The sequence below is a fragment of the Sarcophilus harrisii genome, chromosome 3, assembly GCF_902635505.1.
Source record: "Sarcophilus harrisii chromosome 3, mSarHar1.11, whole genome shotgun sequence".
Taxonomy (NCBI): Eukaryota; Metazoa; Chordata; class Mammalia; order Dasyuromorphia; family Dasyuridae; genus Sarcophilus; species Sarcophilus harrisii.
Window position 1 is genome coordinate 516,138,066 of NC_045428.1, and position 25,188 is coordinate 516,163,253.

The following is a 25,188-nucleotide window of genomic DNA, read 5'->3' on the forward strand; positions in this document are numbered from 1 at the left end:
ACCTAAATCTCCTGGTTTCTCTGCCTTTTTTTCAGATTGAGTTCAAATCTTATATTCAGATTCCATATCTTTCTAGATCTACTCTTCTCTCTCCTCCCTTACTATTAATGACATTCCACAGAGATTAACATGCATTTAGATTGCATATTTTTTGTATATGCAATCAATTTTATTTTATTTTTAGCATGTTGTCTCTTACAGTAGAATGTGAAGTTTTTGAGAGTAGTGGTGTTCTTGTCTTTTTTTGTATCTCCAGAATTTAGCACAGTTTTGGAAAATAAAAAGTAATTAATAAATATATATTGTATTACTAAATGTCCATAGTAATCATAAAATAAATATTTTTTCATGCATTTATTCATTCAAAAAGTTTCAGTGGAGGGAAGATTTGGTATACAATTTTTTTTTAAAAAAACAATATGCCAATGTGATTTTTAAAAATGAATTATGAATCGGAGATAGGTCATCTTAAAGAAGAGAATCTCACATTGCATCATGCATAGCATGATTTCCAGTGGTTAATAATTTTCTGTATATTTTGATCAATTACATATCCTATATGTAAAGATACTGACATTCTCTGTCTGTCTTTGTATCTGTCTGTCTTTCTCTGTCTCTGTTTCTCTCTCTTTCTATAGTATATATAATTATATTTACAAATGAACAAATCATTTGAAATCATAAACTGCCTTTAACTTGGAAAATAAAATTTAGCAGAAGTGAACACTTTTTGCTTAATCTTTTCTCTGCTGCTCACCCAAGAATAGTTATGGGAGTGGAGTCCCAACAATATGTAAATTATTAAACAATGATGTAGGCAGAGCAAATCATTTTCATTTTCAAATCTTTCCCCTGGAATGATGTCATAGAAATTTCTCTTGTTTTTAATTATGTTTCTGTCAGCCTCCAAAGGAACATGATGACTCTCAGAGGATGTCCTATTTAGATAGGCAGGAATTATGATTTGAGTCACATAGGGAGTACTGTCTTGGTCCTAAATCTCTTTCTTCTAAGGCTGCCATGAGGCCAAATTCCCTCTAGATATTTTTAATCCTTCTGGAGATCTGTAAAGCTGAAAACAAACTAAAATAAAACAAAACAAAACAACCAGAAATCTAACTTGAAAAATTTCCATTAAGTCACCAGCACCCACTAACACCTTAATACTAATTAGGAGACAGGACAAAAGACAAGTACATTTTGAATAAAGAGGGAGGAGAAATGCAAAGCAAGGCAAAAAGTAAAATGGAAAGGGACAATGAAAGCAATGTAGGTAAGCTCTGAAAATACTGCGCCATTCATTTTCCCTTTGGCTAGTTCTTCAACGAAATACAGAAATAAGCTAAAAAATCAAACAAAATTACCTTTAGCACAAAATCACCTAAAGCTGAACTTTAACAAATGCTGAAATTAGTATTTTAAGAGGAAAACATCAGTTAAATTCAGCAATAATTAAGCTCTATTATGTGTTGTATATTGGGAACAGAAAATAAAATAACTGAACTGAATTAAGTCAACATTTATTTGTTAATCATTTGTTCCATGTAAAATACTATATTAGGAAATAGGAATAAACAAAAATTAAGCAAAACTAAACAAAAAAAAAATAAGTCCTGCCTTCAAGAGAGGGTCTTAATTGACTTGAAGGAATAACTATCATAATGGAATACAAGAGAATTTTTGTTATTGTGTATATGTGTCTGACTTTTTGTAACCCCAACTGGCATTTTCTTGGTTGAAATACTGGAGTGATTTGCCATTTCCTTCTCCAGATCATTTTATAGATAAGGAAATTGAGGTAAACAGGATTAAGTAACTTGCTTAGGGTCACACAGCTAGTGTCTGAGGCCAAATTTGAACTCATGAAGATGAATCTTTTTAACTCCAGGCCCAGCACTGTATTCACTGTACCACCTCACTGCTCTGCATAAGAAAATAGGAATGCTAAAACAATGCTGGGAAGGCTCCATCAAAGAGGTGAAGAATCTGGGTTTTGAATAAAAAAGAGGATTTAATCAAGAAGATATGTTGGAGGAAGCATAGGAAAGGCAAAAGAATATAAATGTGAAAGTGGAAGGAAATATGCAATATAAAGGTGGAAGAGAGCAGAAGGAGATTGATAAGTATCAAGTTGTACTGTTTGAGCAGAACATAGAAGATTAAGGAGAAACAGCATGAAATAGATCAGACAATACAGTATAGTCAGATCAAAGAAGGATTTAAATAATATAAGGTTTGGAACTTGGGCAAAACAGGTTTTTAATTAAGATACTGACATCAGATGTGAACAATAAAGAGATCATTTTGATAGTGTGAGGGAAGGGATGAAGAGGAAAAAGACTAGAGGCAGAAAAAGCATTTAGTGAATATTAAAATAATGCTGTGAGCATGGGCAAGGCAATTCTTATGTCTCTGCTCTTGGGGAGACTGATGGACTGTTTTAGCTCAGGAGTTCTGAGCTGCAGTGTACTAAACTTGTGTGTACACGAATAAGCAAAATTACAATGAGCCCTCAGAAGCAGTGGGACACCAGGCTATTTGTAGAGAGTTGACATGTAAAAATAAAAAATGGATCAAATCAAACCTCTGTGCTAATCAGCAATGAGATCAGACTCCTTGGAAGGGTGAAATGCACTTCCAGACTAGGTAAGATAGGGAGATTCAGTTTCCAAAATAAAGAAAAATTGAAACAAAAATAAGACTTTATGTGAGAGTTGATAGATATGCATTAAGGTGATCTATTATAAGTAAACATAAAGAAGAGGATTCAAGAGATGTTACTGAGAATTAGGAGGCCAATTGAATGTGGGTTGTAATGGAGAACAAAGGTTTAATGGTGGTAGCAAGACTAAGTATATAAATGACTTGGATGATAGTATACTTTACTGAAAAAGGAAGGTAGAAGATTCAGGCTTCTTGTTCTTTTTCTTATTTTTCTCCATCTTCTTTTTGGCAAAAAAATGACCTTTACATATTAACCTTCAATTTTAGGTTTTAGATTTAGATCTTTGTGGAGGTGAGGAACAATTACTTTTATTGGACTGTTTTCCTTAACCAATTGATTGTTTAGTCTTGTAGAACTTTTTCTCTTTGCTGTAAGAGCAAAGCTAAAGCTCTCTGGGAAGAGGAGAGGTAAGTGTGGTCTGTCCAAAGTATTCCTAAATAAACTGTATCCTCTAGAAAGCCTAACATCACATTAATTTCAGCTGCCTTATTGACTCATTTCTAGAAACTGGAGGAAGTGTGTTTTGGAGGCATATCTTTGAAGAACTGGTTGGAGGAGCAGGAAATGAGGAGTATAGGGAGGAGAAGAGAAGTCTCATTTAGGACCACCAGTTGAAAAAGGACCCCATGCTTTACTTCCTTCCTATCTGGAAATTCTCTAAACTACCCCTCCTTCTCCTTACTTGCCACATTATCATCCTGAAAAAAACTTTCATTCTGGGCCCTTCCTTTTCTCATTGCTGACTCTCTCCCTCAGGTCAAGCATTTTAGGAAAGATCTTAAAGATGTATTTCAACTCTAAGTTGGACTCTCTCCAGATTCCTCCTCTTCCTCCTCTCACAAGACATTGCACATACATGGTTGCTCTTCCTCCTCATCACTATCCTATCTTTGCTTTCCAGATTCCATATATTCTTTGTTTTCCCCATTAGAATGTAAAGTCCTTGAGAATAGGGACTGTCTTTCTCATTTGCATTTATATCCCTAACACAGTACAGTGCAGAATATGGTATATGATAAGTAATTAATTATTGCTTTAACTTATCTATATCATACTGAACTTACTATCCACTAAAACTCTCAGTTATTTTTCAGAACAGCTATTATTTAAGTACAGTTTCCCTATTTTATAATTTTTGATTTCTTGAATCTAAATTCAAGACTACATTAATTTATTACATTTGATCTTACTCAAGTCAGTTCAATATTGTAGCTTTTCAATATATTTTGGTTCCTAACTAATGATTCAGTGTGTTAGCTGTTTTAGATTTGAGTCGATTACAATTCTGATAAGCTTGTTTCCATTCCCTTATCTAAGTCAAGTAAAAACTCGAATGCTTCTCTGGTCTACATCCAGCAATGCAGGTCACTAGTCACCTATGACTGCCCATTCTATTCTGTTCATAACCAGATCCTCCCAAATGCTTGCCACAGGGCATCCATCTTTGCTTCTGACATTATAAGAAAAGCAGTGAAGCAATCATTTTAGCTGTCCACCTGCTATCTCTTGAACTTGCCATGTGAAAAGTCCATCTTTTCTTTCCATTATATAATTCTTTGAGGCCATCAACCTCTTTATAATTCTCTATATGTCATAATTTGCTCACATAATCTTCTCATATTTCCCTGACCCTGTAATGCTCATTCTTACTTTTTCAGAGACATGGCTATTCTAGTTCTTGTTGATATATAGGAACATTCATCAGTTTTTTGTGTTGACGAGAGGACTTTTGCTGATAATGAAATCTTGGGGCAAGTGAAAGTGCTTTGCAGTTTCCTGAACAAAAAACTAGCCGTTCATTTTCTACTCTGCACCCAGGTCATTGTCCATCTGTATTATCTAACTGAAATATACATCAGAATTGTGCTGAAATCTGGCCAATGAATGTCTCCATCCATTGGATCCTTTCTATATGAATGAACAGGCCAGTCTCCTTTGAGTCATTACTGATATAATTCAGCTGTGCTTTAGGGTATAATGTAATTCACATAAATAATGCCATTCATAAACATCTGAAGGACATCATTATCCAAAGAGAATATATTTTTTTTAACATGGGTATTGTGTAGGATCTTTCCAATCCTAGAAATGAATGTTTTTGGAGAACATATCAATATTGCACTCTTCTATATTCATTTGATGTATGTTATCAGATAGTCATTGAACAGAATTTTTTAAATTATCACATCTTCCAAGGAAACTTGAATGATCTTGACATCTGCACAGAAGACGTATCTTGTTGTATGGGAACCTGTTTTACCTAGCTGAATTCCATTTTTGGTAAGCAATAAAAATAAGAAAATGAGATTTTGTTAAAGGTTCAAAATTTTAAATCAATTGCAAAATGATGATGTGATTCATTGTTGGCTCTTACTTAAACTTACTAATATTTTCATCAAGAATGCCTTCAATTTGTCTACAGATAGGAAAACAGGAAGACACAGCAGTAGATGTTAATATTGTCTCAACCCCTTTTGGGGGGAATTGCTAATATCTGAGATTTTTTTCCTGTATTTCTTTAGTACCTTCCTCTCTTTTAAATATCTTAGAAATTCATAATTCAATGACTTTACAATTTAATCTTTTATAGCATAGATCTCCTATGTATGTCTATACATGTATGCATATATGTGCATATGTTTACATGTATGAACACACACAAATATAAAATAAAATTTGAAAGTTTTTTTTTTGCATTTTTGAACTTTACTTTTTTTTTTTTTAACTTTACAATAATTTGAGGGACTGTTATGTTAAGGTCCTTGAATGACATTTTTTACTATATTTGATGGAGGAAACACTTTGTTTTAATACTTTTCCTACCTCCATCATTTTCCCCATTTTTATTGTATTATGTAGTCCTCTTTTAATTTTCATCTTTTGTTGGGACGATGTTGCTTAGTTGGCTGTCTTGCTGTTTCCTTTATATGGCTTTCACTTTACATTGCTTTTCTCCAGTTTATAAGATACTTAATTTCATTTCCTTTTAAAAATAAGATTTTATAGATGGACTTAGATTCTTACCCAGTGTACCCCACAAGTATCCAACTCTCTCCATCTGGCAAATAAATAAATTTGCTGACTTCGGTATATCTGAGATTCTTTGGTCTCCTTGTAGCAATTTCCACTTATTTAATTTCTAGATGAAATTATTATACCTGATATAGATGTCATTTATATTTTTCATTTCCCATTTGGGATTTTTCACAGCTTTTTATAACTCAAGGTTAAATATTATTTGTATGTCATATCTTTTTCTTATTACTTTCCTTTCTTTGTGATAAATTCTGAATATAATACTGATAAATCAATGATGTGAATGTATATAGATAGCTCAGTCAGAGATAACCTCAATAATGCTGATAAGTCTTTCCCTTTTTTAATCATTTCATTTTCTGTGATGGTTTTTAGTGATAATTATGTTCAATGCCTAACAATTTTTTCTTTACTTTTAGGAAAATGTTCATAAGAGAGAAGCATAAGACTTTTATATAATTATACATGTTTTTGTTCTTTCTAATTTGTTGGAATCATGCTTTATCTTAATTATACCTTCATATATATATATATTTCTACCTATTATAATTTTTCATTCAACTTTATATTATCAGATTATAACTTGATTTGATTTGGAGGATTTTATCAAGTTCTTCATGTAATATCTCTATTACTTCATCTTTAGCAATTCATAATGGTGCATATATAATAATTATTTTCATGGTGGGCTTTCACTAGTTCTTCAACATATGATAACCAAATACTATGAAATGGTATTTCTTGTATTGTTTGAATATATGATAACCTCTATTCTGCTAAATCCTCTTTTGCCTCTCCAATTACCTATAAATCATACTTTAGGTCCAACTTCCTTTGTTCTGGTTTCCTTTTCAGCAACAATGTTAAGATCATATGTTTTAGCTCATTTAGGAACATATCCACTCAATTACTTGACAGAAATCTTACATTAGTCCCAATAAATCAAATTAAAAGTTTAGAGATAGACTAAAAACTGTGATTCTTGGCATCCTTTGCTGAATTTTACCCACTCTGCCATTATTGCAGAATTGGAAGGTTGCAACTTACTGAGGGCCTGTTTTTGTTTTTCCTGTTTTATTGGTTGCCATGGCCAAAAAAAAAAATTATCTCCAGGTAGTCAGTCTTCCATGCTCGTCTAGACTGGTCCTTGGAAAATAGACTTGGCCTAATTCCAGTAAGACACTTGGACATTTCTCACTTGGTATATCCTTCTAGAGTTTGTTCTCTTTGGGCACAAACTTTGAAACTATCCCAATTATTGATAAAAATTCTTAAGAAAACAAATCTTAGGAACTCTCTACTTCTTTTGAAGTTGGCATGGGAGCATTAATGATTCCTTTTTGATTGTGGCCATTTAGCAAAATATAAATTGACCTCTTGTTAGAACCCAACTATCTTTTCTAAAAATAACTATAAAGGAGTTTGTAAACTGTTTTTTTTACTAAAATATAGATAAACTGTGTGTGTGTGTGTGTGTGTGTGTATATATAATCTCCCTAATCTACCAGTATAGTAATCTTTTGATAAAAGAACATAAAATGAATATGACCTCTTAAAGAAGCCAGTTGTATTCTTTATGATCACTTATTTTATTAAAATATAATTGAAGAAAATATGGTCCATTCAAGCAAGATAGCATAATATAGACACTACTACACCTGTAAGCAAGCCCTGAGTTTAAATCCTGCTTTAGATCTTTATTTAACTATGACTTTGGAAAAATCACTGAACCTTCCTCACTCTTAGATTTCTTGTCTTTAAAATGGGGATCCTGAAAGAACTTATCTCTTGGGGCTGTTGTGAAGATAAAATAAGATAATATTTTAAAATGTTTTACAATTCATATAAAGTATAAGATAAATGTTATTTTTATTGCTATTATTATTGCAGTATTGTTATTTTTGTTACTAAGGATCTTTTGATCATTTTTACCTACATTCACATGCTTTATAATAGAATGACACTGACCTTCTTGCTATTACATTTCACACACGATATTTCATCTTTGTACTGTTTATATTTTAACTGGCTGTCCTTCATAACAAGAAAGCTCTCCTTCCTTGACTATACTTCCTGGCTTCCCTTCTTCCCTTCAAGACTCAGCTCAAATTGTACTCTCTACAAGAGATTTCCCTTGAGACTTCTTCCTCCAGTTATAATTTAATTTCACTTGAAATCATCTCCAATTTATAATGTATATATATCTTGTTTGTACATAGTTATCAGGGTCTTTACTCTTAAAATAGGGGCTTCTTGAAGACAGGATTTATTTTTGTCTTTATATCCTCAATGCTTAGCACAGTGTTAGGCACACAATTAAGCAAATGTTCTTTTACTTGACTTGATTTGCTTTATTAAGAAATCAGACATGTTGTCAAAAATAGTAAGGGTTTGAGATTGATCATCACTGTTAGAATTTTGGAAGAGTAGCTCACTCAGGAAAGTCTTTAGAGAGGAGATAAGATCTGAGTAGGGATCTCCCAAATAATGAGTGAAATTCAAATTGATAGAAAAGAGGAAGGAGAATGATTTCATATAGAATCACTAACTCATTATAGGGATTTTTAAAAACAGTAACAATTTCAGTATGAACTAAAAATTTCTCATTTAAGATTTATAAGGGTCCATTTACTATTACCTAATTCCTAACCCTAAGGGAAACAATTTCCCAATGAACATTCAAATTGGACAGTATTTGCAGATAGACCAGGACAGATAAGGTAAATGTCATAGTTAAATGGGAGTCACATGAACATGATTTAATAATTAACATCAAATGATAGCAGCTGAAGGGAAGAAAAACTTTGAGAACTTAGTGTTGACCTATCATTCTTATTTCTGGATGGAGGCACAAATCCACAGGAAGGACTCTTTCTTAATTTAGTGTACTACAGCATATGTGTGTATATGTGCATGTATGTTTGTATACACACAACACATATATATATATATATATATATATATATATATATATATTTATACACGTGTGTGTCAGTCATACGTTAACCATAGGGACCACCAAACATAGGAGGCATAAATAGTATGCTTCTTTCAAACTTTACAGTGGCTCATTCCTTTTAAAGAAACTGCTTTCTGCTATTTAAATGAATTGTATGACTGACTTGGAGGATTTTTCTTCCATCCAATATAGAGTATATATATGTATATATGTGTGTGTATGCATATCTATATAATTTTTCCTTTCTATTAATAGTTGAACATCTCAGGTAACTTTCTACCTTAGAACAGAGTTAGAGAATTCTGAATTGTACAATTCTGAAAACAGTTAGAACTTAAGATGCCACCAGATGCACATCTTTATTTAGGCTAGAGAAAGCATTTTGTTTGTCAATTTTCAATTGATGGGACAATGATAAATGGAGTTCTGGCATTCTCAGTTTGACAACGAGTTGAGGCAGTAATTCTTTGTGCTAAAAATTAGTGTCAAGAGTCAGAATGTTAATCATAGGGACCTCCAAACATAGGTGGCATAAATAGCATGTTTCTTTAAAAACCCCATAGTGACTCATTCCTTTTAAATAAACTTCTCTCCACTATTTAAGTGAATTATATGACTGATTTGGAGGGCTTTTCTTCTATCCAATTTAGGGTAAGCATATATGATTTTGTAGATCACACTGAAATGGGTTGAGCTCCTACCAATATGTTCTGATGTTCTGTTTTCTTCTTTTTAAGAAGGGAGGAAAGGAAGAAGAGACAGAGGGGAGAAGGAGAGGGAAAGGGAAAGGAAGAGGGAGAGGGAAAGAGAGAGAGAGAAGAGAGGAGAAAGGAGAGAGGAGAGAGAAGAGAGAGAGAGAGAGAGAGAGAGAGAGAAGGAGGAGGGAAGGAGGAAAGGAGAAGGAGAGAATTCTTTCTAGATCATAGAAAAAGAATTAGATTTATTTCCACCCCTTTCATGCTAAAGAGAAGAATCGCTTTCTAGGTATCAGCATTTAATATGAGCATTTTCATCACTGATATTCCAGATATGAAGGGTTTATGAAATAGGATCTTCACAGATTGCCATGAAACAATATGCTCTCTTTAGGATCTTCCAAGTTTATGGTACACATTGAGTACATCTTGGCACAAGGTGATCTTTTATCTAGTAATGTTGGGTATAGAGTCAGGGATAGCTGATTCAGAATCTCATCTTTGACCCTTGTTTGCTGTGTAACCATGGGCAAGTCCTTAGTTCCATCCTCAAAACAATGAAAATCCTAACACTTGTATCCCTTCAGATTTATGTGAATTATATAATATGTATAAAGCATACTAACCTAGAGTGGATGAAGGTGTAGTAGAAAGAGAGCTATATTTGAAAGTCAGAATATCTGGGTTCAAATCTTGGCTTTTGTACTACTTTGTTGAACTTCTGAGGAATAATTTAATCTCTGTTTCTCCTTTGGGGTTAGGATGGCTTTGAAGGTACCTTTCATCTCTAAGTTTATGATGACTGTATTTCCTCTTTTTCCTCTTTTTTTCTCCCTACTCTACTGCTTCCATCAATAACTGTCTATACCAATTTGCATATATATCCCTGGATTTCTTTCTACTCAAGTGGATCAGAAAATTTGTCTATATTGGCATGGTAATTTTTTTTTTTTTTTTTTTTTTACCACATACAGGAAGAATCACTGGATTTTATATTTTAGAGTTACAGAATACTTACTGGTACCTATAAGTTCTTTGTGTCCCATGCATTATTTAAGTAAAAGCTGCTTAATTTGTGAATTGCAGCCCCATATGGGGTCATGTAAGTGAATGTGGGAGTTGCGAAATTTTGATTTATTATCTTTAAATGTTTAATGTGAACCTATTTTATATACTTATATATTCAGTGGTACATGAAACTTTCTTGAGAAAAAAGATCTCAAGTATAAAAAAATTGAGAAATTCTGATTTAAGACACTAACATTTGTAAAGGGCTGAAACTCTTGAGTTCATGCACTGAGGTTGGACAACGGAACACTTGAGGCTAACTACTGATTGGACAATACTCTATTAGCACATGCTTGGAAAACGGCCCACCCCATATTCTGTGCTGACTCAATCTGTTGGTGTATTCAGAGATTTGAAGGAGAGATTAGAGGGTAGAGTAAGACAAGTCAGAGTTACTTTTGGGTGGAAGATGAAAAAGAGAGGTATGGAGATTCCTATGTCCATTCCTCTCATTTTAACCAAGGACTTTTGCTTATGCTGACTCCAGCTGATTCTAAAGTAATCCAGGGTGCTAAATTGCTCTTCACAAACATTTTTACACATTAACATATTTTGATGATGATAAAAAGGTACAGATATCAGACAAGTTACTATACCTCTTAAGGATTAAATTTCATCTCTTATAAAATGGGATGAAATAGTCATGTCTTTCCTAGATGAATAGATTCTGGAAAGGCTCAAATTAAGTGATAACTATGAAATTCCTTTGTAACTATGAAGTGGTATTTCAAGGTGAGCTATAAATATTATTGTCAGTGACAATCATGCTAAATTCCCCAAGGAATAAATATATTAGAAGTGTTGGACATTTTTGTATCACAAAAATCTTAAATAAAGATGCATTTAAGATCTTCTTTGGGGAATCATTTATTTACCTGAAAAGAGAAATATAATTCTATACTATGCACACCCATACTTCAGAATATTTTGTTAGAATGGCATTAGTGCTTTGAACCTGGCCTTCAAGAAAAAAAGTTCTAAGCCCTGCTTAGTGAATCCTGGATGCAACCATCTATCTACTGAAGAAGAACATTGGAAAGTGTTTATTCAAATGAGATTTCTGTACCCAAAGGCACTGATACAAATCCAATCACCCAGAACCACATTGTAGGAAAAATAAGGAAAAAATAGTGTTTGGGAATTTTTTATTAACTATTAGAGACTGAACTAAGTTTAGGAACATATTAAATGATTAATAATCACATGAATGTTGAATCAACTGACTAATTGACTAACAATGAAGGGGTAACATTTTTTTTTCTAGCATCACCAGTGACTTTCCCCACCTCTTTCCCTAGAAATGCATTAAATGAAAATAGTAAAGTAGCTATTGGAAAGGAATGTTGGTCATTTACAAAAGTAGTGTGGATAGCATCAATGAGTTCAACTCTGTAATAATACAGACTGACATCTATATCACATTAAAATTTACAAAGCATTTTCCTCACTATAACCCTATAAAGTAGGTAATACAAATCTATCATTTATCTACCTATCCATCTATTCATCTATCTATCTATGAATCTATCCTATCTATTTATTTCCATTATCTGTTACTTACCTATTTAAAAATTATCTCTATATATGTGCATATATATGATAAAGATATTTAGTGCAAATCTGATTAATTTTATTTGATCAATTTGAGAAACTCATGTTAGAGAATAATCTACTCTAATTCAGACCTTCAGCTTATCCCTCAACTCATAGTTGCTAGGATGAAGGAAGGGAGGCAGCGAAAGTAATTAACAGGAATATTACTTACAAATGGGGTAAAAACCTGAAAAGTTGTATGGCTTATTCAGTCCCTTTCAAGTCAAAATCTATGATTCTCCTTACAGATTGAGTGTCAGAGATGGAATTCAAAGACAAAATTCTTCTTATTATAGCATCATCATCAATTTCACTACAGTACATTTCTTGTTCGGCATGCAGTTCTAGAATCAGTTGAGGAAAGGGGAATTGTATCCATAAACCTCATTGAAATATATTTTTTAAACAATAATTACCAACACAAGGGGGCAGTGGTATATACAGATTTGAAGTTAGGCGAACCCAAACTATTAATGTCACTAGCTTTTCAAGTGCTTCACAATAGATATAGACCCAGTTGTCTAGCTGGGCTCATTGATCACTCCCTGATAGAGTTGGGGGCATTAACTACAAAAGAACAAGTTCTTGTAAACTTCTAGAAATCTAAAAAAAAAAAAAAAGGTTTTATCTGGTAAACTATAGCAGCAGCAGAAACTGTAGAATGCTAAGAATGGACCTGGAAAGACCACAGAGGTAAAACTCTGTCAGTCAACAGGTTTTGTGAAACATCTACTTTGTGGAGCATTCTGCAAAGCTTATGATAAGAATTCACCATTGAAGCAATGGACAAAGCCTCTACCTTGCAGGACTTCCAATTTAATTGAAAAGTATATGATTTAGAATTCAGGGATTCTTAACCTGGGATCTGTGAACTATACATATACATATATAAGTGCATATACATATATGTACATATGCATATTCATAGAATCTAGATTATATGCACATACATATATGTTTGTATATATTTTAACTTATTCACACATCCCAGGTTATATGTATATACACTGTTTGTGTGTATATATATATGTATATATACATGGCTTCTTTTGTAAAATTTCTATTCATTTTATTTTATGATTTTAAGAATCGTTATTCTTAAGAGTCTGTAGTACTTCACCAGAAGGCCAAAGGAATCTATGACACAAAAATGTTAGGAATTTGTGATAGATGGAAAGAGACATGGAAAATGAGGAAAGAACCCAGGAATTATAGGGATAAGGTAAAGAGAAGCAATCTATGTAAGCCAAGACTGGTATGCAGCATGGAGAAACTCCAAATCTGTAAATACGTAGTCATTATCACTCTTAAGTACAAAGAGCCCCAAGTTCATTTCATTTGGTCTACATAATGTGGCAGTTCTTATTAATGGAACCAGTTAGAATAGATAGGAATTTTCATGCAGAGAAAGTAAAATTGAAAATGCCTTACTGGAGCAAGATTATTCAGATTTTTCCTTCCAAAGTAGTTGAAATTTTTTTGTCTAAACAAAACACCTAAGTTAGTATGGTAGGACTACATATATTCTGCTATAGAAACCACTACTCCCTAACATCCAATCCCTTAGTGACTGGCTGCCCTGAATTTTTCCCCTGAGCAGTTATGATGATTCAACTTATTTTCAGCATTTCACTGCTATTCATTAATTAGTAGACATTAATATCTAATGGAGAACACCACTTAGGGTTGAAATTCCAATCCTTGACCAAGCAATGCATGCTTAATTCCATTGTTCATGGCCCTTGCCAGAAGGAAAGGTGAACTAGATAGTTTAATAGATGATAAAACACAAGCTGACTAATAGTGAACCATCAAATGCTTCAAGGACATTCTCCCAAACAGCTCAGTTTCCTAGCCAAGAACTGGCCTTGATGTCTGTGAATAAGAATGTGAGCTACACATATGAATATGAATCTAGATGCTAGAATCAGGGAGAAGAGAAAACATCACAAATTCAGGCAAGCCCTGATTCTCTCTCCTTTCTTTTGTGATGTTTGCCTCTATTTCTTCTCCATCCCAGCTTGTAAGGCAATACCATAGCATTTCTCCCTGTATACTTCTGGCTGTAAATGCCTTCCAGTGTCTGTGCTCTTAACAACTGAACTGTGTTCTTTTTTCCTGGTCTCATTTCCTATTTGGTCTTCCAATTTACCTCACATCCTGACCCCCCTTATTTCTGATCTTGACTTGGTAACCTGACTCCAATCCTGGTCATATTGAACCATGAGTGGTTCAGTAGAAAAATATCAAATCTCATCATCTTTTAAGGTATTGTCCTCTCCTTCCCCCTCCCCCCCTTTTAACCTTTTATTTATTTATATTTTTTACTTTTAAAAATATCCAAGATGGAAAGGCCCTAACTAGAATGATAGTGGCTTTTCCCTTGTTTACCTTAGGGTCTCTCCAGATGAGCCCCTCCTTTTCCACAGGTTGACCAGGCTGCTTGAGCGGCTGGCAGCTGAGGATGACTTCCCGTCTCCCACATGCATCCTCACCACTGTAGATGTCGTGAAGGCGCTTCTCACATTTCTCTCAGGCTTGGCCAGAATGATGTACACTTTGGGCACAAACATGCAGCCCAGGGCCACAGTGGCACTGAGGCTGACTGAGAAACACATGGTGATGATTTTGTAGTTGCTTCCAAAATAGATGGGCACGAAGGCCAGCCAAATGATGCAAGTGGTGTACATCGTGAAAGCAATGTACTTGGCCTCATTGAAATTAGCCGGAACATTTCTGGTCTTGAATGCGTAAAAGGTACAGCTTAGAATTAACAAGCCATTGTAGCCAAGGGGAGTGACGACGCCCAGGTTGGTGGTGTTGCAGATCAGGTAGACTTCCCGAATACTTGGGTAGTCATGCATTATATCAGGAGGCTCCATGATGAAAAGGGCAACAATTATGCCCAGTTGGATGCAGATTAAAATGAATGCGATGACCAGCTGGGCACAGGCACTCATGAACCGAGGCTTCTTGGTGCAGATCTTCTTCTTGCTGCCGGCCAGAATTCTGGCGATGCGGTTGGTTTTGGTGACCAGCGCAGAGTAGCTCATGGCCGGAGAGAGACCAATGCCTATTCTCTGCAGGTAGCAGTAAATCTGCTTAGGCTTCGCAATGAGGCAGAAAGTACACAAGTATCCTAAGCAGATGCCGGCCAGGATGATGTAACAGAGCTCCCGGCTGGAGGATTTGACAACTGGAGTGTCGCGGTACATGATGAAGATCGCCGTGACAAACAGGGTGGCCAGCAGCCCTAGACATGAAAACACCACGGCCGCAATTGGCTCCGGGTCCCCCCATCTCAGATACTGCACCGGGATCAGATCGCAACCTGTGGAAAGAGAGACCGGCTGTGAGAAGGGACAATAGAGAGGGACCAAACTGGTTCTCTTGGATTTATGCTACTAGCTAGCTTAAAGGCCAGGAACGGGGATAGGAACTGGACCTGTGATTTCACTGATTTGGCAATATTCGCATGTGAAAAGTCCCTTTACCTGTTCAGATGTGTACCTTCCTTAGAGACTTGTCTAGAACATTGAGAAGTGCCTTGTGCTTGGTCAAATATCCAGTATGTATTAGAAGAAGCTCCTGAAATCAGATCTTGCTGCCTCTAAGGCCAGTTCTTTATTCACTATGTCCCACTACCTCTCTAAATGCATTTTTAGGTAGGTAAAATTGGAAACATCTTGTATTTCAGAGATTTTCACTCAATAAAAGTTTTTAAAAAATATTTTAAATTTAAATAATATTTTTATTTATTTTTAATTAACTAATTTTATTTATTTATTTTTAATGTTTAGAATTTTAAAATATTTAAAATTTTTAATTTTATTTCAATTAATTAAATTTTAATTAAATAGATAATTTATAATTTATTTAATTAATAAATTTATTGCAATAAACATTTCCATATGTTTATTCTACTATGTAGAATAGTAGGATATAAAATAGTAGATTAAAAAAGATGATTGTGCTTGAAACTGCAAATTATGTACAACTTGCTATTCATTTAAAAAATATAATAAATTTACCTTGTAAATTTCTTTTTTTTTTTCTTCCTCTATTTGTCAAATGTAAAGACTTAAGTTTGGGGGAATAAAAGTTCATCATTTGATAAAAAACAAAGCAAGACAAAACAAAACAAAACAAAAAACACTATTGGGAAAACTAGAAAGCAGTCTGGAAGAAATTGGGTATAGACCAATATCTTGCACCATTTACCAAACTAAGGTCAAAATGGATAGAGGACCTAAATAGGAAGAGAAATATTATAAGAAAATTTGAAGAACATGGAACATATATGTAAGACTTACAAGAAGGCAAACAATTTATGAACAAATAAGAGACAGAGAGTAGAGTGAGAATTGAAATGAATAATTTGTATTATATTAAACTACATTCAATATAAACAAATATCCAATGTACCTATAACTATATAGGTTATATATACACTGAAATAAAAATCAGCAGGTATGGGACAGCTATATATTTAATAGTCAGCTACTGCAATATGTATTTTAGGTTCATTCTTACATAGCCAGATATATTCCAAAATACTTTAATTCAAGTCCTAAAAATCTCTCTCTTAGTATCCTAGAACATGAATTATATTATGAATAATAATATTTAGATTATAAATATACTTAATCTCCTTAATGCACAGGCCTGATCCTGTCACTCCTTATGTCAAACTTTTGTAATGACTACTAATTCCTATCTGGAATAACATGTCTAAGATCTAACACAGTCCCATCTTTCCCTGACTTCTCTGGCTAATAATTCTATAGTTGGTTCCAAGAACTATAATCTGTAGTCTCATTTGGGAAATTTTTATGTAGTCCTGGCTACTCTCTTTCACTTTAAATAAAAGTAAAATTGGGAATATAATTGTCATAATAACATTTCTTTAAATGCCCACAATAGCTTTTTGATAAAGGAATCCAGTCCTGTTTCACATGATATGAGATTCCTTTCATTACTTCCCTTCCAAAAAAAAGAAAGAAAGAAGAAGCAACTAGTAAGGCTTTTTAAGAATACTTCATAATACAAGATTATGTGAGCTATTATTTTTCCCAATTAAAAAAAAATCCAACTAATCTTTATTGCTAAATCTTAATTGTCATCTACTTGGGTATAATTAGCCATTAATACCCACATTTTATACATATTATCAACATTTTTTAAGGCTGGAAATATTTCAGAGTTCTTTGCCTTAAGTTTGTTATAATTATGAATGAACCTAAAGAAAAATTTCTTTGGTCATAAGTTTTCTACCAAAAAAATGTACTTGTGATGGGCATTAGGTCTATATTCAAGTACTGTCTCTGACACTTATTGACTGTATAGCCATGAGAAACTATTTTTACTTTTCAGTGCTCTGGCAACTCTCTAAGAATCTAGGTGACAAGTGATTTTCTACATTTGTAGTGATTTTCTACATTTGTATAGAGGCAGAAAATTTCTTTGTAGGGAGTCATCTTCACTAATGAAATCAGTTATAGATTATAAAAAGATATGACTTAAAAATATAATAAAAGAAACTTCCAGGAATGAATCACACCAGTCATTATAGGATCAAAAACTTAGAACTGAGAAGTTAAGAAGTTAAGTTAAGAAGTTAAGAAGATGACCAAAAGCATCCCAGATGGGATTTGAACCCTGATCTTCAGGCTGCAAAACTAGCATTCTTTTCTCTGCATTGTACTGTCCTTATTATATATGTGACCTAGCTTATATCATAAGTAACTAATCATCAGCCATTGATAGCAGAACTAACTGACATTAAAACATACATGGTGTAGCTAAGTGATGCAATGGTTAAGAGCACTGGGCAAGTCAAGAAGAGCTAAATTCAAATCCAGCCTCAGATACTAATTAGTTATATGACCCTAGGCAAGTCACTTAAACCCCATTTGCCTCAGTTTTCTCATCCGTAAAGTAAGCTGAAGAAGGAAAATGGCAAGCCACTATATCTTTGCCAAGAAAATATGAAATGAAATCATGACTGAACAATAAAAAAAATATATATATAGTAATAAAAAATAAGGTTTTACTTTTTACCTTCTTCACAACCTTTTCTCTGGGTCCTGTTGCTCTTTTTATGGACTGCCTAATTTGGTTTTCCTGCTTCAACTTCTGAATATAGCAATATTTCTAGAATCTAATAATTGTTCTTTTCAAAGCCATTCCCTTATGAATCTATGTCCTCACCCCAACCATGCTGCTTGTGACAATTTTAGAATTTTTTCTAAATGCATAGTCTTTTTAAACCTTTGAAATATTTTTATCTTTTAAAATTGCTTCATTTTTTCAAAATAAATAAAAATAATTTGGAGTCAAGTCTTATGGATTAGGTAAGACATCGTTAACTTGAAAAACAAGGCACAATTAATGGATGAGTTTGATTTTTTTTGTGCAGTTCATTGAACTGGATCTGAAAACAATTCCCAAATGGAGTTCAGAAATGTACTGAAATTTTTTTTGGAGTGGGATAGGCATACAAAATAAATATACAAAATCGCTAGTTTGTAGAATGGCACTTTTTATACATGAATTCTGGTATGTTTGAATAAAGTCAATCTAATTACTAACTTCACATTTCATTTTTCTTGTGCTGTGTGGGGGGGAAAAACATATACTGTACAAAAAAAGATTAAGATAAAGTGATTTCATGGAAAGAGAATTTGGATAAGAGCCAAAAGCTTTGTACTCTAGTTTTGTTTCTAGTACTGATTAATCAGTTGTGTATCACTGGGAATGTTACCAGGACTAAAGCTTGTGCCTCACTTTCCCCATTAGTAAAATGGAGATTGTCATAACAATGAAACCTTCAATTCAGATAGCATTTTACACTTTTTCCAAAACACTTTTACCACCATTTCCTTTTTAGTTCTTCACAACAAATTTTTGAAGTGGACAAAACTACCTAAAAATCTTATTCCTATGTTTATTAGCCCTGGATATGTAGGCATATACCATAGATATACAAATAAAATATTACTAATAATAAATCATAATTTTGTGGCCACATACTTTCAATTATGCAACTCCATATGAGGTTGAGACCCACAATTTAAGAAAATTTGAACTACATAATCTCTAGGTATCATTTAATTCTAAGATTCTTTGGATAAAATAGGTCAACAAAAGAAAAGCCATTTTATATTGTTTTAAAGTCAATATAGTAGCATATATTCTGTAAACAAGCACTAGAAGGTACTATAAAGATGATTAAAATATTACTAAAGCACTAACATGGGCTCTTTAAAAGTACATATAACTTTCTGGGGAAAGTCATAGTTGTTGATGGACAATCTGTAATTGGCAGCATAAAGCATTATATAAATAGGAATTGTTATTGGGATTCTCAAATATTGAAGTGGCCTATTAGACAATAGTTAGCCATGTCTTTTAGACCTTAGACTCTATTCTTTCTAATATTTTCTCGATTAGTTTAATATTTCTTCTAGTAGCTAATAATTAATATGTGCTGAAATATTTGAGCTTCAGTTTCATATGAGTGATATTTAATATATGTCTATGCAGAAGAGTCCATGCACTTCACTATAAGGAAAGATTCTCAGGGCTATTATTAGAATCTGAGTGGGGCTATTTACTCTTTTTAACATACAATTGCAATACTTCTTGGTTCTCAGATTTTTCTGAAGCCCCGAGTAAATTAGCCTATGACAGGAGAATTGGTAGAGACAGTTATCCTGACAGTGGAAGTGCCAGGTGACAGTCTGACAGCAAGAAAGCAAGCACAAAAAATAAGCAGAGGAAAATATTCAAATATCAGAGTAGCCTTGGGGCTATTTAATGTAAGGGCAAACTGATTTCAACTTGCTAGCCTTAAAGGGATCACTATAATAAAACCTCATGAGTAATAAAGAAAATATAACACTGCATTCACTGTGCTATATTTAAACTCAGTTAAAATTGCATTTTGAAAACTTACCAATGAATTGTTAAGATAAAAAGTTAAAAATTTGCAAAATCATAAGCATTCTAGAAAACAACAACAATTTAGCTATTCAGAATGACTCATTCATTGAGGATTATATGTAACTAGGATTTAAATATATTTCTGTGTTGTGATTATATATATATCTCCCCCTCTCCCAATCTTCTAGAGTTCACACCTTCTAGATCAGAGGCTATTTTAATGACTATTGTTTTCCACAAATTTTTATTGAGCAGATATTATCAGAACACATAGCACTTAATAAATGCTTGTTGACTTGATTGATTAGTTAATACTTATGAGGGAAACAAGTTTATAGATTAGTTCTACCTTTTGAGGGATTTGCAGTCTACTTGAACACATAGATCACAGAGTTATCTATTTTGAAAGATCTTTAGAGTGCTGATCCATTTTCCAAAAGCAGAAACTGAGACCCAGAAAAGGGAGGTGATTTACACAATGATACATTACAGTTTGGTGACAGAGTTAGGATCAATAACCTGACTCTTCAAAAGATTTAGGACTATTAATGTATCAATTAAAATTATTATGTGTTAATATAATTAATACACGAGTTTTAATGTAACAGATATACAAAGTATCAAATGAGTGTTTCAAGGTGCTTGGAGAAAGAACTGATTCCTGAGGTCTGTATAAATTATAAGAAAGATTACTGGCTTTAGAACTCAAAGGACTCTTAAAAGTCATCTATTCTACCTCCTTCATTTTACAGAAGAAGAAATTAAGGACAGTAAAAGTTAAAGCTGTGTAAGGTCATAGAGGTAATAAATAGATGAAGAGGAATTTGAATTCAATTCCTCTGACTCCATAGCCATTATTTTTTTTCCCCACTGAACAATGTTGCCACTCCTATTTCAATCCTACAAAATCAGAATAAAGTAAAAAGTGGATCCCAACATACCAGGGACAAGTATTTTAGGCTACAAGGCTCCTTAAAACTGTGTCTTTTCACTTTTCCTTGACATCGCTTGACATTATATTTCTATAATTTATTTCTTGTATTTTATATTGGAGCCCTGGTAGCTGTCCTCATGATCTAGATTAGAGATTATATACTCAGTTAATTCAGATAAAAGATTCCATATGACAGCATATATACTAGGGGCAGCTGGGTGGCATAGTGGATAGAACCTTGGGCACAGAATTAGGAAGAATTATCTTCCTGAGTTTAAATTCAATCTCAAACATTTATAAGCTATGTGACACTGGACGTCACTTAACCCTGTTTGACTCAATTTCTACATACATAAAATGAGCCAGAGAGGGGAAAAACCACTCCAGTGTCTTTGCCAAAAGTTCAATGCAATTGAAAAAAAAAAAAAAAAAACAAGTAAAAAGAAAGAAAGATGATGTCTCCACTCAAGAATGTTATTCACTAATAGGGCAAGACAACACACATAAAAGGAAGTTGAAAGTTGGGGCAGTTGGAGCCCAAAAGTACCAGGAAGGTCATCCATTGTACAATCTGGAGAAGAATAAGACACAATTGGTTCTCCTGGCCACCCTCCTTATTCCTGAGATGAGTCATGTTATGGGCCAGAACTCTGAACTTGAAACAAAGGATTATTACAAGTTACTAAATCAGTGGAATTATAGAGACAATAGTTATCTAATTTAGTGTGGTTCAGTATGATTGATTTAATCCTACAAGGAGATGTTATGGGCCCAAATTTGAAACAAAGTACTAAGTGGAATTGAGGAGACAGTGGTTAAATCTAGTTTAGCACTGATTTAATACTACAACAAATAATGTTTTCCTAGTAATATAATGGTTGCTGTGTACTCAGTGTGTAGCATATAAGCTAGAAGCTTCAGCCAGGGAGATTCAGAGATTCAGAGACAAGCAGACAGAAGGATGGAGGCTAAAGGCTGGAGCACAAACCCTTGGACTCAGACAGATTCATCCCATCTCACACTGCCTTGGTGGCAGGCTCTCCTCCTTTGCTTCTCCACTGAAACCAAGACTCCGGAAGGCCTCCAGAAAACTAGCTGAGCCCCAAGTGAAGGAGACAAGATGTTGAAAGAGATAATAAAGGATTTGGACTTTAACACCTGACTGTTTTTGTGGTGATTATTGAACTGAAATGAGGGCTGCTCCCAGAGACCCCAAGAAAACCTCAACAGAGAACATTACATTTTAGAGAGAATATTACAGTCATCAGTGGGAAACCCAAGGGTGAGGGAAAGGGTGGATTCTAGGAGTGGAATGAGGCTTTGGGATGAAGAGCTGGACTATGGGGTATCTAATCTCTTTATGTTTCAGAGGGTTCTAGAATTTATGTAGCAAGGAAAAAATAAGGGACAATCTGCATTGATAGAAGAAATTCCCTCACTGAGAATTTCTTATGCTGACAAAATTATGGCCACTTCATATATTTATGAAATTGTGACAAACCAGTAATATCATGGGAGATGTTCTGAAAACAGTTGTGTGTAAGACTCAAAAGAAAGTCATGATTAGATATTCAAATGTGAAAATCATACCACAAAGAGAGTGGTTTTTGAAGAAGAGGAAGCAAAAAGATTTCAAAAGAAAAGAGAAGGGGAAAGGAGAAGGAGGGAAGGAAAAAGGAGAGGCAGAGGGGGACTGGGAGGAGGGAGGGAGGGAGAGGGAGAGACATAGAAAGAAAGAGAGAGGGGGAGAGAGAGGAAGAGACAGAGAGAGAGTCAAGACAAACACACAGAGACAGACAGAGACAGAGAGAGAGACAGAGAGAGAAAGAGAAAGAAGAAAATACGACTACAAACAGACTATTGAGAAATTCTCGATGGAAGGATTCAAGAGCTAAGGAAAGACATTGAGAAGTTGAGAAGGAAGAAGGAGAGTGTGGTATTTCTGAAACAAAGGATAGACAAAATATCCAATATGGAACATAAGCCAATGGTGTTAAAGACTGCAGACAATTTAAGGAGAAGGAGAACTAAAGATAGGTAATTCTGGGGTCAGGCTACAATTTCTGATTTTAGAGAATAATTTCTATGAAAGCTTAGGCTGAAGTTCAGTTTCAAAGAGTTGATGATAAAGGAAGGGAAAATATAAGTTATAGAAAAATTGTTCAAGAAGCTTAACAAAGGAAAAGAGAAAAGTGGGAGCAACTGATGGGATAAATGGGCTCAAGAGAAAGCCTTTTAAAAATTGAGAGACTTGAATATATTGTTCATAAATAATGAACATATTTACTTCATTACATATATAATGAAGTAAAGGGAAAGGAAATTATTAAAGAGATCTGTGTATATGCAATATGCATACAATTTGGGTATCCCTCTTTTCCTTCGACAACCTCACATAGTTTCAACTACCACCTCTTTGGCAGACAATGTTGAAATCCGAATGCCTAATAATAACTTCTCTTCTGGAGCACAATTCCTACTGCCTATTGAATACATGAATAGATCTATATAGCATAAAGGATTAGAACAATATCATTAACTATTGCTTTGAGAAAAAGGTGGGGAAACCAACGGAATCACTCCCCATGGGAGTGGCAGTATACTAGACCATAAGTAGCATAAGATAAAACATGCCTAAAGAACTCTGGGTATTCAACTGGCACCACAAACATTTGAATACACAAAGTAACTGTAAATCGGTGAGTTTAGGTTACTCCCTCTCACTGTGGGAACTCTTTTCATCAGTTCAGGGAGACAGAGAAACAGGCAGAGAGCTGTAGAGACAGAAAGACCAAGATATTTACATATATGTGGGGGGAGAAGGGAGAGAGAGAGAGAGAAAGAAGAGAAAAATAGAGGATGGAAGGAGGGAGAGAGAGACAGAAAGAGAGAGACACATGAGAGACAGGGGCACATAGACACAGAGACAGAGACATAGAGAGGCAGAGAGACACAAATAGACAGAGACAGATAAAGAGACACAAAGAGAGAGACAGAGAGTTAGGGAGACAGAAACAGAGGGAAAATATGCATACATTAAAATAGAGTCAAAGACAAACTTAATGTAGCCAGTCCCTAGAGGAAATAAGAGGGAATGTTGCGCTAGATTTCATTAGTCAAATTCTCTTCTGCTACCTCTATACCACATTAGAGGCTGTTTCCTAACAACTCCTACCCCTCAAACTACTAAAGAGAGATAATCTAATTTATTCTGGGTTTGTGCAGCTTTTCACCTCTCACCAAGATGATCACTCATCCTAGATACTGAACATTGCATTCACTGCTTTGTGAAAAAAACACCACTACAAGATTCTTTTAAATACTGAACTTTCTTAAGTTATTTTAAATATGATTCAATTTATATGCATTTGATTTTTGTACATTTTCTCAAAATGGATTTATTGGGCAATTAAATTTAATAGATATTTATTAATTACTTACTAAGCATAGGGCGTTGTAATTAAGTGTTAGAGATAAAAAGACAAAATCATAATAATTTTTATACTCAAGGAATTTGCCTTGTATTATTAGAAGGTTATAGGAAAGTGGAAGCACACAACGCATGCAAATGAGAATAGTATTAGAAAAATTGAAGAGGAAGAAAAACAAGAATAAGATGTTGATATGGGCAGCATTAACAACTGGGGAGTGAGGGAAGACTTCAGCTTTATTTTTATTGGTAGGAGGTAAGAGGAAAGAAGATACTTAAACTTAAGAGTAAGAAAAGATGTCCTCTTTTCAAGTTAAAGAATGAAAAGGCAAGAGTAATGTGTGTTAATATAATAATTTCCCAGCTTTGAGCAAGTAACTAACCATTAAAGGTAATAAAAATTATCACTGAAAGTACAGAGGTCATGGAAAGGCTTACAAGAACTGATGTGGGGTGAAGTGATCAGAACCAGGCGAACACTGTATACAGAAACAGCAAGAATATGTGATAATCAGCTATGATAGATTTAGCCCTTCTCAGCAATGAGGTGATCTAAGGCAATTCCAATAGACTTGGCATGGAAAATCCTATCCGTACCCAGAGAGAAAACTATGATAGAGATTGAATGAGGATCCAAGCATAATATTTTCATGTTTTTGTTTGTTTTTTCTTTATCATGTTTTTTCCCTTTTAATCAGATTTTTCTTGGACAACACAACAAATATGGAAAAATATTGCCTCTGTGTCTCTGTCTCTCTCTGTTAATATTATCTGTATTATACTGTATTTTTATTTATTTTGTTA

General features: G+C 34.0%; 1 protein-coding gene across 4 annotated transcripts in view; it reads right to left on the reverse strand.

Moving 5' to 3' along the window:
• GRM5 (glutamate metabotropic receptor 5) overlaps positions 1–25,188 on the reverse strand; it is a 613,509-nt gene that overhangs the window by 56,777 nt on the left and 531,544 nt on the right. For all 4 annotated transcript variants that reach the window (XM_031961904.1, XM_031961902.1, XM_031961903.1 and 1 more), the window contains one exon: positions 14,468–15,407. In XM_031961904.1, the coding sequence (XP_031817764.1) occupies positions 14,468–15,407 (940 nt within the window). The remainder of the gene's footprint in view (positions 1–14,467; positions 15,408–25,188) is intronic.